Consider the following 13,656-nt stretch of genomic DNA (forward strand, 5'->3'; position numbering starts at 1 on the left):
TCTTGTTGCTATTACTTTGGAGTGGCATAAATTACTGAGCAGTAGGCTTTCAACCTGAGTGTCTAGACACTAACTTAATTGTGAAATTGAGCCATGTCATTTGGTGTTGAAGAAAATTCTTCTCTCCCCACCTCGTGGATAACATGCTCCTCAAAAGTGTCTTTTCTGGTATGTCTACAACTATTGCTTTTATAAGTCCTTTTATGTGCAACTTTTCAAAAAAAGCTTCTTTTGTGTAAAATGTGTTGTTAGTCTTAAATTAGCTAAGAGTTTTCATCCTTGCTTCTTGCACCCCTTCTTGTGCCCTGTCTGTCCTCCCACCCCCTCCACTCCCAAATTACTGGGGGCAGTTTCTTTGAAGACACATCAGATCATTTGCATATTTTCAACAAAATAGTGTTGAAAAAAGAACATACAGTCTTTTTAGTCTAAATTTCTTCCCATTCAGAAGAAAGCTTATATAATGAGTTGACCTGTAACAAGGCAAAGTAAATATACACGAACTCCATATAGGATCTTTTTTATTGTGTTTACTTGCTATGGGAAGGAGCTATTTGTTGATGTTTTGTTAAATAGGATGGCAGTATTTTGCAGAGAGCGTCTTTTTAAAAGTCCTTCTTGTAGCAATCAAGTTTCTTCTCAGACATTCTCTGGAAGTAGAGAGGCAGCCATGGAACAGCCTAGAATCAGTCAGACTTGGATTTGAGTCTGGGGTACCACTGTTGTTATAAGTGACCTTGAGTTGGTTGAGTAAAATGGGGAAAATAGCACCTTGATTAAAGGAGATAATCACTGTAAAGTACCCAGCACATGGTAGGTATCCACACACTGTAGTTGTGTTAGTTCTTTCTTGCTATCTCTCCCTCTTCAGAATTCATTTGCCTCCCCAACCCTACCCCACCCATCAAAGAGTGATGAAGATATGGTTTCAGTTTGGGAATGTTTTACCTTTAAGACCTTTCAAAACAGTTATTTGAATGTCTGGGTATGTATGTATTCTAGTATTTTCTATATAAAATAACAAATAGTCTGGGCTTAGGCATCTGGATATCCTACAGATTTTTTTTGTGATATGAATGATGCTACTGCCTCCTCCTAGAGTTCTCGCCGTCTGACCATCCAAATCCTTCTTATCTTTTGTAGTCCAGTTACAAGGCCCAGATATTAGGGTGCCTTTGGGATGCTTCCCGCAGGCCAGGGGAATTGAACACTCCTCTGGGTTCTCCCAGGTCTGTCCTTAGCACTTAAACTGTACTCTAGTTCTGTAACTGTACTCTAGTTCTGTATCTGTGACTCACTCCTTTTGTTCTTCCAGAGCAGGACCAGATTCCATGCATTTTTGTATCTTCTGCACAGTTATCCTGGCCATTAGTGATGTATGAATGATTCTTAAGCTGTATGATTTTAGACAGGTCACTTAAACATTGAGACTTAATTTCCTCGTCTGTAAAATGTGGCTTTTTCTCTTCTGGACATTCTTCTTCAATTACTCTCACCAAGGTCACCAGTAAAGTTGCAGTTGCCAGATTAGGTGGACTTCATGCCCTGTGACATCTGATAATGACCACGGCCTCTTGAGTCTCCCTTCTCCCTTCCCACCCACAGTCTACTCTTCTGCTTGCTGCTGTTACTTGGCCCCGGATGTGACTGTTGCAGGTCTGTAGGATTCTGCCCTAGGGCTTCTCATCTTTCTGTAGCTCTTCTTCAGCTATGTCCATTACTCCCAGAGTCCCATCTGCCATGCTGGCTCCAGACCTGTCTTCCAACCATCTTCAGTGTGCACACTTGTTCCCTGGGCACTCTCAAACTGAACATACCTGAGGGAGAGTTCTTTCTCCCCCTGAAGCCTGCTCTTCCTCCTGCATTGCTCTGTCTTGATTCATGTCATCATCTATTAGTGACTTGTTGCCTTTCCCATTCTCTCGTGCGCTTGCTTGTCTAGTGACTGGCAATTCTGTGGCCTGAGTGTTCTTTGAATTGGTTTTCTCTGTCTCCCTGCGACTTCAGGCCCTCCTTTCTCGAGGAGACTGGAACAGCAGCCTCCTAACCTATTGCTACACACTCCTTATTCTGTTCCTTCCTTTGCAGAAGCAGAGGATGGATCACATCGCTTTCTTACTTTAAAAATCTTCAGTGGTTTTTCATCCCTTGTGGGCTCAACTGTGAATGCCTGAGCATGACATACAAAGCCCCTCACTTTCTGAACACCCCCTGTGACCTCATCTCCCACCATTCCCTGCCCACACTGTACTCTGTTGCATTTTCATGCCTCAGTGCTACCTGCGTATCTTTTTTTTTCCTACTTAAAATGCTTTTCCCTTATTTTTCAACACAGTAGTTCTCACTCTTTGAGGATTATCAGGACCTGTTTATTTATTTTTTTAATATGGTCTTTTGGGCCGACCCATAAAGTTTTAGATTTAGTGTCTGGATTGAGGCCTGGTCTAATGTTCTTTATCTGTAAGATGACAGTGTTGAAATGGATGTTTACAAAGATATTATAAAATTCCATATGTCATTGGTCCTAGAATGCTTCTGTAATAATCACACTTTGTTTTATATTATATAAATATACAAAAATGAAAAGAGAGAGGGAGGGAGAGGGAGAGAGAAGCTCCTCAGATGGTTGTAGAGATCAGCTGTGATTAGGAACTCTCATGTCACCTACTTTGTGACATTCACCCCTTCGTGCTCTTTCCTTTGTGGTGTTCTTAAAGCCCTTTCTATATAACCTTTAAACAGACACTTTAATAAGTGAGTTGAAGTTCCTTGTGCACGTGTTTGCTTTTCTCATTAGGTTCTAAAGTCACCAAGGACCAGCACTGGGACTTAACGCTTTTCCTGATTTCCTATGCTTTGCCCATAGTAGATGCTCTATAAATTTTTATTGAATTAAGAGAGATTTGAAAGAAAGTCTTGAAAATGTAAGAAGCTTTGTAGATGGTTATTAATATCAAGAATATTCATTTTTCTCATGTATTTACTTTTTGCTTAGTTAAAAAACACGTTGTTAGAATCCTCTGGGAGGAAAAAAGTGCTTAGAACCTGTTGGAATTACAGTTTGTTGGTATTGAGTCTAACTGTTTCAAAGAACAATGGTCTGTTAGACAATGTGCAACAATGTTCAACTGTTCTTCTTCCTGTAATGCAAGAAAAGCACATAGTTGTCTGTGTCTTTAGGCAGAGATGTCTCTGTGGATCTCTGTAGTATCTACATGTAGGTAGTGTGATTGTCCATAATTGAGGAGCCTGAAGCAGTGATTTTTTTTGTTGTTATGTGTTTTTTGAAAGTTCTTAATGTCAAATGGGTTTTTTCCTTTTATTTATAGATTTTTAAGACATATTTTCCTTAACCTTCCATGAGAATATATTTCATAAGAGAAATGGAGATTTTCTCGAGTCCTTAAATACTGTAAGAGATTCATATTCTTAGCCTTTTACTTGATCATTTTGCCAGGGCAAAAGAAAAGTTAGGGGGAGAAAAGAGCAGCAGCAGTATTACCAGCATGTAGTTCATTCCCCAAGTTAAGAGCAGTATAGTTCCTAGTGAGTTAGGAGGAAACTTAATAATTGACATTGTGGCCTGGGAGTGAATGTTTTCCCTCGTGGCTTTCTGAAGGTTCCTTTCTGTTGTCGTTCATCCATTTGTCCCCCGAACCCATCCTGGAGATCCCCCAGAGCTGAGACATTTGGCTGTCACTGTTTCACAAGTGGTGGTTTTAGACCAGCTGACACCCCTGCCAGAGATGGCTACGGAACTCCAAATGGAAGAGGGTGCATTCCGCGAGACCTGCGGGATCTTGATCTTGACCCAGAAGATTTTTGAAGAAACTTGGAGGTCTTCTTTTCTACCAGTTATAGGGCCACCACATCATTTAAACAAGTTTCTCTGTCCCTCACACCATAGTGTGCTTTCCATTTCTATGTCTGCACTCCTGTGTCTTCCAGATTCTTCCAGGTGCCCCTCAGGCCTCTCACCAGCTGGACGCCACCTGACCCTCTAGTATGCATCAGCCCATCACTTTGAACTTGAGGCTATCATCCCTGGGAAGGCCCTTGATTTTTGTTTTTGTTTCTTTTGTAAACTGGGTGATTGTAATTTTGTATAACCTTGGTCTTTTTGTCCTGAGAATTTAAATGTGCTGTCAAATGAAAAATTCAAGTCTGTGTTGTTAATATGAAATTTTAATTTTTCTTTACAGGTCAACTTTGTAGTGTGCCAACTATTTGCCTTGCTAGCAGCCATTTGGTTTCGAACTTACCTACATTCAAGCAAAACTAGCTCTTTGATAAGACATGTTGTTGCCACCCTTTTGGGCCTTTATCTTGCACTTTTTTGCTTTGGATGGTAAGTAATTATTTTGATCATATTTAAATGAAGGCTTTGGATATCTTTGTGAATTGAATTTGTGGAAAGATACATTATGTGGGGTTTTGTTCTTATATTTACTTATAAAGTTTTATATGTATACATATATATGCCAACTTTTTAATTTTTATTTTTAATAGAAAAAATAAAGAATTGGAGAATGTACTCTGTCTCTTCAGTTTGGGCTCAGAGGGGAATTTGCTATTTAGAATTTATGAAAAATGACAGATGGAGAAAAAAGACAGAAAGACATTTTATTCTGTTACGAGTAGTTCTTTTCACCTACTTTGCAAATTTTTTATGCCAAGACAAATAAACCATTTAAAATAGTTTTTTCTTTCTGTGCAAGTGCTTCTAGGAGTCTGGTAAAGCCCACTGATAGAACTCTATTACGATTTTTTAGATTCTACCATTAGCAAAAAGAAGTTTTTGTTTGTTTTTGGTGGAGAAGAATTATTTATGAAGGAAAGCTTTAATTTATGACCCTTCAGATGCTCTGTGTGTATGTGTTTCCTTCACTTAGCTGCCTTCTTCATTGTCAGGGCTGCCCCAAGAGCTTGGAATAAACACACACCATGCTTCCTGTTTGTTACTGGTGACTGTGGTTGTGTGACAGAGAAGTCAGGAGAAGAGCACACTGTCTTGGCAAAGCAGCAGACACTTTCAATGGAAGGGGTTCTTTGTGATTTCATCTGAATTTTCCTTCTTAACTGAGAGCTTTTGCTGCTTGCTCATTTGCTGTCTTGTATGCACACTCATAGAAAAGGCTTTCTAGCTTTGCTCTTGTGCAGACTCTTGTTTGGGATGAAAATTCCCTGAGAGGATGAAAATGCACTTACTTAATCTGTGGTTTGGTAGTTTCTGTTGTGGCGGGTGGAGTCTGTGGGTCTTTGATAATGCCTCTGTGTTTGTTCTAGGATGTTGTTTTTGGTTCTTATGAGGGTTGGAATATACTGGTATTTCTTAATCTAATTTTTGCCTCTGTCAATTGAAAATGTTTCCTAGAAACTCAGGGAAAACCAATCAGGGATAATTTATTCAGTCTCTACCATGTTGCTGTGTGACCAGCCCTCTGAGGGCACTGCTGGTGGTGGGTATGTGTGTAGGCTTGAGATTTAAATAGGATCTCTTCAATAGGGTCCAAGTATGGTCTTGCTTCTTCCTTGGTAACATCAAATTTATATCATCAAAGTGTTCTGAGATTTCTCAGATGATCTATTTAAACTTCTTGTGAATCATACCATGGGGGTATATATATGTATTTAAAACTTTATTACGGAACTTTTCAAATACAGAAGTACAGAGAATAATATAATGAACCCTCATATACCCATTACCCAGCTTCAACAATTCTTAAAATTCTATCGTGCTTACTTGATCCTTTCCCCAGCTTATTTTTATTTATTTATTTTTTTGTGAGGAAGATCGGCCCTGAGCTAACATCTGCCAATCCTCCTCTTTATTGGCTGAGGAAGACTGGCCATGGGCTAACATCCGTGCCCATCTTCCTCCACTTTATATGGGATGTCGCCACAGCATGGCTTAACAAGCCGTGCGTCCGTGCGCGCCCGGGATCAGAACCGGCGAACCCCGGGCCGCCGCAGCAGAGCACGCGCACTTAACCTCTTGTGCCACCGGGCTGGCCCCTCCCCAGCTTATTTTTCTGGAGTATTTTCATGCATATCCCAGTCTACACATTTCACTTATAAATACTTCAGTATTCAGAGTGTATTTGGGTAGCCTATTTTAAGGAGGGGCTGGGGAAGGCTTGTAATTCACAGTGGCCGACTCCACTACACCACTTACACTGTGGTCTGTAAACAGAGGATTGAAACGTGAGTAGGACCTCCTGGGGTTGTGGGATGTGGAGCACATGTGGCTCTTTCCTTCGAGGTCTTGGTTGAGGAGGTGTTTTCTTGCTGTGAAGACTTCTCAGATGCTTTATAACACAGTGTTGTGAGGAACCTGACCTTAATGTCAAGTAGTCCTAAGTGTTTCAAATCACATGTGATGACCAGGACTTTTATTTATTTATTTATTTTTGTGAGGAAGATCGGCCCTGAGCTAATATCTGCTAATCCTCCTCTTTTTGCTGAGGAAGACTGGCCCTGGGCTAACATCCGTGCCCATCTTCCTCTACTTTATATGGGACACCGCCACAGCATGGCTTGACAAGCGGTGCGTCGGTGCATGCCTGGGATCCAAACCGGCGAACCCCAGGCCTCTGCAGCAGAGGGCGCGCACTTAACCGCTTGCGCCACCAGGCCGGCCCAAGGATTTTTTTTTAAATAGAATTCTCTATTCTTTTCCTGAAGGAGAAACTTTATATTTTTTTCTTTGAGAAGCAAGATTGTTTGTGCCTCTGTACCAGGTGTAAAATAACTCTTTTCTCGTTGGAATGAGTGGGGAAGAAGAGTATCCTTTCAATTTGCATTTTTAGCACTTTGTTTTTACGCTTAAAGGCAGTCATATCTGCTGCTGATTTTGACCACTTCCCTTTTGGAAGATATATATTAGCACTGTAAATATAATTGATTATTTTACCTGCTTCTATTTGGTCTCAGCTTTGTTTTTTTTTAAACTATCATCTCCAGATTTCTTTTAATTGAGAATTTGCTTACACTTTTAATTATTTATTTAACTGTCTTTGATAAGAGTACAGGGTAATGGAATAGAGCTTAGCCTCTGAAGTCAGACAGACCTGGATTCCACCCTGGGAGTCTTGGCCTGGTAACTGTGTGACTTTGGACATATTATTCAACCCTTCTTAGCTTCACTTTTTCCACCTGTAAAATGGAACCAATGATTATTGTGGGGACCAAAGGATGTAATACTACAGGTAGGAGCTTAGCACAATATCAGCTGCTTGTAAGCCTGGCAAGTTACTCAGGATCAAGACCATTATCATCATTATCGTCCGTCATTTCCGTCATCCACTTGGTGGTCCAGATTAGAAATTTTTGTTTATCTCATCTCTTTTTTTAGTGTTTATCATACAGTATTAAAGTAATCTGTTGATTTGTGTGTCTTTCTCTCCAGACTGGAAGCTCTTTGAGGACAGAGACTGTGTCCGTGGACTCTATCCCCAGGGTCCAGTACAGTGCCTTTCAGAAAGTAGACATTCAGGAAAGATCGGTTGAACAGTCAAAGAGATACTTCTCAACCTTTTTAGACTTGTGTTCTTTTTTGCTAAAAATAAATTTTATGCCTGCCTTTAGTGTGATTTGAAACTCAAAATAAGTAAAATGTGGTATCTAAAAACAAACTGAAGTTTGGGATAAAGGATTGTTTTGTTTTCAAAGTGCTTAGGCAGCTTGAAAGAGGATGGTACATGGTCCATGGGGTTCCACGTCACCCCACCCCTTGAAGAATCAGCCAGTGGATAAATTGCCCAGAAAGTCTTAATGTCTGTCAGGGTACTCACTAGATTTATGACCTTAGGATATAGTTCCTCAACTCTAAAATGATGAAGGTTGGATTGTAATAGACTTTTAAGATACCATCTATCTTGAATTTTTACTTTACCAAGAATACTTAATAATTGAGTGCTTACTGTGTGCCAGATAATGCAGTCTACACTTTTCATGTCTTATCTCTTAATCCTGAAAAACATTAAGTGGCTACTATGTATTTTTTATGCTCATTTTACTAATGAGGGCAAGTGGAGTAGCTGCGAATGGGAAATTATGAAGAAAATCACCAGTGCTGAAAATGAGTAGAAGAGCAACTTGATGCTTGTCATGGAGATCAATGAGACAGAGGTGACTACAGATCAGCTCTGAACGGACAACCTTATATTATCACAGTAACAAAGGCTTGTACAACAGGAGGCTGGCAAAGTGTTATATTACCCCACAAAAGATTACCAAGCACGTTGTCTGAACGGTGATGCCAGGGGAGTGGGCATCTTAAGGTGACATAAGGAACCATGGCACTGTTGGAGAAAGACAACTCTTAGCTTCTAAAGTTGTCATATATCCCTGTGTTCCAAGGAAATTTAATCATAGAAAAGGAAAAATATTTCCCCAAGAGTCCTCAAAAATTGTTTTTGTTTAAGACAAGTATCTTTAATGAGTTCTACTCTCCATTAATAAAGCCTTACAAGTATCTAGCAATCCTCTTCAGCATTTTCCAACACTGTTTTCCTGTGTGTGTTTGTGAGGTGGAGGGAGAGACAGACTGACCAACATACTCTGTGCAATGGGTAAAATAAGTTTCTTATATGGGCCTGCCTTGGAGCCTACTTCTTATTTATAATATCTCTATGGAAAAATTTGTTCAAAAATTTAAGTAGCTTTTCCACATTGGAGATGCCTGTTATTCCATAATGATTAGGTTAAAAATAATTTTAATCATAGGTTAAGATCCTTATTAATACTTTAAATTGTGTACAGTGATTTGAAAATTTTTTCATATATTATTTGTGCCATCAAAGGGGAAAGAAAATTGAAGGAGTGTGTGTGTGCGTGCACGTGTATGCATAATCTTAGGCATAGTTTGGTTTGATTTTAAAACCGGAGATCCTAATCTTGTTTTGCCTGAATTTTGTGAAATGAATGGATAAATTAGTTCTGTCATTAATGGTGGATTTCTACATTAGAACATTAGAAAATACTGTGTCATGTTAGCAAAATGTTCTGTAGGTAGATTACTGCAAATTAAGGATTGACTAGATTTGTACAAGGAAGCTTATTTGACTTGAGCCATCACGTTTTCAGAATAAATAGATTTGGGTGTACCTGCTTTTTAGTTAATTCTAATATTTAGTACTTTTTGTTGAGTAATACTTGAAAAGGTAAACACAGAGTGTAAAGCCAATATTGGAGAACTTAGTTTGGGTAAACAAATAATTGGTGTTCTGTCAGGAGTATTCTGAAATCCAGATTTATTACTCCTTTTCATTACTGTGCCTTAAATTATGGAAAAAGCTGTAATCTTCAAGCCACATAACCGCACAGTGCTTGCATATAGCTAGGAGACATGGAATTCCGGGGCCTGAGTGTGGCTTTATGGGGTTTTGTTTTATTTTTTCCAGCTCTTCTGGGGCTTGAGGTATGGGACACCCTCTCCAGAGTGTTCACAGAATTTTAGGCTTTAGAGGTTTGATTCCTTATTTTTTCACCTGGGAAAGTTCTGTGTTATACATAAGCACTTTTTATCCTAAAGTGTTTTAACTTGATGTTTGTGAATGGGCGTCTTTCTTCTAACAATGCTCTCACTTTTTATAGGTATGCCTTACATTTTCTGGTACAAAGCGGAATTTCCTACTGTATCATGATCATAATAGGAGCGGAGAACATGCACAAGTAAGTGTTTACTTTCTTCACTTATAAATAGGTATTTCACTATAATAGAATTAGATCAAAATAGAATTTTATTACATTAAAAATTATTGTAAATTGTGGTAACTTTTTCAAGAAGAACTATCATAAATACAAAAATAAAATCATTGGTATACATCACTCTTCAGTTTACTTAAAGCAGGGTTTCTCAACCTCAGCATTACTGACATTTTAGGCTGGATAATCTTTGATGTGCGAGACTGTCCTGTGTGCTGTAGGATAGGCAGCATCCCTGACCTCTACCCGTTAGATGCTAGTAGCACCAACCCCCACAAGTTGTGACAACTATGAATGTTTCCAGATATTTTCAAATGTCTTTTGGGGGGCAAAACCTTCAGTTAAGAACCACTGGCTTAGTCTAGGGGTGACAGCAGTGGAGAGAGAGAATGAGGCGAATAGATTGGAGAGAGATTTAGAAGGTAAATTTGGAAGGACTTAGTGATCGATGGGAAGTGCAGGTAGGAAGAAAGTTGTCAAGGGTGACTCTGGGTTCCTGGCTTGGATGATAGGGTAGATGGAAGCACCATTTTTTTAGGTAGGGAACCCTGGAGCTGGAGAACATGTTTAGGGGATAAGCATTTCAAGCAGGTGTATATTCAGCACCTGAAACAGCGCTTGATATGCAGTAAACACTCAACGAATATTTGCTGAATAAATGAATGTTGACTTCAAAGTATCTGTGAGACATACAGTGGAGCTGGTAGCTGAGTGTAGAGGTCTGGGCCAGAGGTGTAAATTGGGGAGTAGAGGTGTGTAAAACTTACTTGGTTGAACACCGAGGGCAGAGTGTAACCAGCAGATCCTGCCAGCAGATCTTGCTGTGGGCGGTTCCATAATATCTGTGATGGCACGTGCACTGTGTTTCTGAATTCTGAAATACATATGGCTCCCAGAGTTTTGCACAAGGAATCAGGGACCTATAGCTAATGGACTAGCTTTTTTCTAAATCTCGTTGTATTTTGCATATTCAGTGTTTGACCTGGTGGTCACCCCCTGTTTCGATGTGCTGTCTTCTCTCAGTTTCCATTGACGCCACCTGCACTGGCTTTCCTCTTCCTTCTCTTCACCAACACTTACAAATTCTTTATGTTTTCATCTAATTTTTATAAGAGAAGTAAAATATTTTGATGGTGTTTCAGGTGAAGCAGTTTTTATACCATTATAACCCTATTTTTAAAATCTTGTACAGATGACAGGTTCAAAGTAATACTGTATTTAATATCTGATAAAAAAAAAAAGAATCGTATGTTTTTAATCTGGATAATAGAAGGAAACCTGATTAGATTACTGAAGACAGGACTTATATATTACTGTATAAACAAAAGTGATATCATGCTTTTAAATTGGAAGGTTAGTAAATTCATATTTAGTCAAAGGAAATTGTTTCTTTTCCTGAAAGGCAGTGGCAGTCTGTGAAGTTAACTTTATAAGACGTTAGACCTGCACCGTCCAGTGTGGTAGCCATTAGCCACATGTACTCATGTAAATCTAAATTATTAAAATTTAAAATGCATTTGCTCGTTCACACTAGCCACGTTTCAAGTGCTCAGTAGCACAGGTGGCTAATGGCTACTGTACTGGAAGGTGCAGATGGACAACGTTTCTGTCATCTCAGAAAGTTCTGTTGGATAGTGTAGCTTGAGAGACACAGAGTTGTATAAAATTCGTTATGTTACTCTTTTATAGTAAGTGTTCAAGAGGAAAGTGCTGCCTGCATATATATGCTGCTGATATTTAAAATAGGATATCAGTGTTGGAATTGACACTATTGGTAAGCATATTAGGCTAGATAAGGGTTTGCCTTATTTGTTGCTACTGTTGGCAGTAAAGAAGTGGGTAGTTAATTTGAAAAGTGTATATTTTAATCTCTTCTAGCTCCTTTTATACCCATATGTGTTTTTCTGTTTGACTTTACTTTTTCTTTCTTGTCGTCCGTATATGCTTGTTTTTTTTCACTTAGGCCTTTACATTAATTTAAAATGTTTAATGGGTCAGACCTTAAGAATTTCACTTAAATATACTAGATGGGAATTAGAGCATTCCTGTGTGTCATCCAGAGTTACTGTTTATGTCTAACACAGTTCTGTTTATTTCTTCCAGTCTAGTTTTACATGGTATGTCTAACATATTTCTTTGAACAGCCAGGTTTTAAATCTTTAAAATGAAGGATTTAGACTTCCTTGAGTACTTTACCGTTTAAAAATTCCTGAATTTCTCTGCTTTATGTCCTTGATAAGATATTTGTAGTGTAGTTGTTGCACACTCTATAACAGATCCTTGTGTAAGTTAAAATATTTCAATATAAGCTTCATTTAACCCTTCATTTGACACTCAGATGTATGCTGTATTATTCTGAACAATATCTAGATAATTTATCTTTAAAACTTAATCTATTTTAGAATTCAGTGCTTTTTCTAGTCTGTATTTTCATATAAGCCTGGAAATTTTTGAGGAAAAAAAATTGAAAACCTTTAAGTGATAGAGACAAAAAGAAAAGAGTATTTAGGGAGAGAATGTCCTATATATTAGAATATTCTCCTTAATTAATGTTGGGAGAAGTTAACTTTTACCATATTTGCCCAGCATTCTGAGAGCAGGTTTGGCAAACTGTCCATAAAGGACGAGAGAGCAAATATGTCAGACTTTGCAGGACACACAGCCTCTGTCACAGCCATGCAGCTCTGTTGCTGTAACGCACAGTAGCCATGGACAATATGAACAAGTGAGCGTGTCTGTGCTTCCGTCAGACTTTATCTACAAAAACAGGTGGTGGACTATGTTTGGCCACCCCGTATCCTAAGCAGACTCATGCCACAGGGATTTTAAAAGAGAGAGGGAGGCAGACGCTCTTCCTACTGGTTTCAAAAATATGAAATAAGTTTGTTTGCTGGATGATAATTTTAAACTTGCTATAGCACAAATAGTGGACTATAAGAACTTTGTTTATTAATCATTTACTCAGGACTATTGTTCTGAAGCAGATGATTTCTAAAAAGCTGATTAAAATGTTGGCCTTTTTCTTGGTTTTGCTTTTATGGAAGAGAAAGTTCTTTCCCTTATGAAAGGGAAGTGAAATAATGCAGGACCTGATGTCTACCACTTAATGTGATAATGAAAAATATTTTATTCAAAAAATTATAAAGGAAATAGTAAAATCACAGGATATAAGAGCAATATACAAAAATCAGTTTTATTTTTGTATATTAGAAATGAACAGTCCAAAAGTGAAATTTTAAAAAATTCATTCACAGTGGCATCAAAAAGAATAATATGGGGCCAGCCCTGGTGGCCTAGTGGTTAAGTTTGGCACACTCCACTTCGGTGGCCTGGATTTGGTTCCTGGGCATGGACCTACACCACTTGTCTGTCAGTTGCCATGCTATGGCAGCGGCTCGCATACAAAAACAGGAAGATTGGCAACAGATGATAGCTCAGGGCAAATCTTCCTCCGCAAAAATAATAATAATAATAATAATATGCTTAGGAATAAATTTATTAGAAGAAGTGCAAGACCACTACACTGAAAATAAAAATCATTGCTGAGAGAAATTAAAGAAGACCTAGCTAAATGGAGAGATGTACCACGTTCATGGATTGGAAGACTCAATATTATTGGTAGAGCAATTCTCCCACAATCGGTAAATAGATTCAATGCAATTTCTGTCACAATTCCAGCAGGCCGTTAGTTGCAAAACTGACTATATAAATTCACTAAAACTTGTTGAATTGTACACTTAAATCAGGTGAGTTTTATGGCGTGTAAATTTTACTTCAATAAAGCTGTTAAAAAGATATTATTATAAAGGAAGTGCAAGAAGGAAGATCAGTATTAAAATAGCACACGTTTTGAAGGTTGGTTTAAGGATTTTGTATATTTTCTCATTTAAGAAAATTTATAGATGTTCATAAGCATCCACACTTTTCTGAGTTTAGTTATAAGAATGA

General features: G+C 38.4%; 1 protein-coding gene across 2 annotated transcripts in view; it reads left to right on the forward strand.

Moving 5' to 3' along the window:
* Positions 1–13,656, forward strand: part of MBOAT2 (membrane bound O-acyltransferase domain containing 2) — a 126,888-nt gene that overhangs the window by 43,122 nt on the left and 70,110 nt on the right. The window contains exons 1-3 of one of the 2 annotated variants that reach the window (XM_058551842.1): positions 4,287–4,348; positions 8,026–8,130; positions 9,598–9,675. In XM_058551842.1, coding sequence (XP_058407825.1) covers positions 8,120–8,130; positions 9,598–9,675 — 89 coding nt within the window. In that variant the 5' untranslated portion in view covers positions 4,287–4,348; positions 8,026–8,119. Of the gene's footprint in view, positions 1–4,202; positions 4,349–8,025; positions 8,131–9,597; positions 9,676–13,656 lie in introns of those variants that run through there. The other variant, XM_058551841.1, reaches the window with a different exon arrangement.

This window comes from Diceros bicornis, chromosome 12 (genome assembly GCF_020826845.1).
Source record: "Diceros bicornis minor isolate mBicDic1 chromosome 12, mDicBic1.mat.cur, whole genome shotgun sequence".
NCBI lineage: Eukaryota > Metazoa > Chordata > Mammalia > Perissodactyla > Rhinocerotidae > Diceros > Diceros bicornis.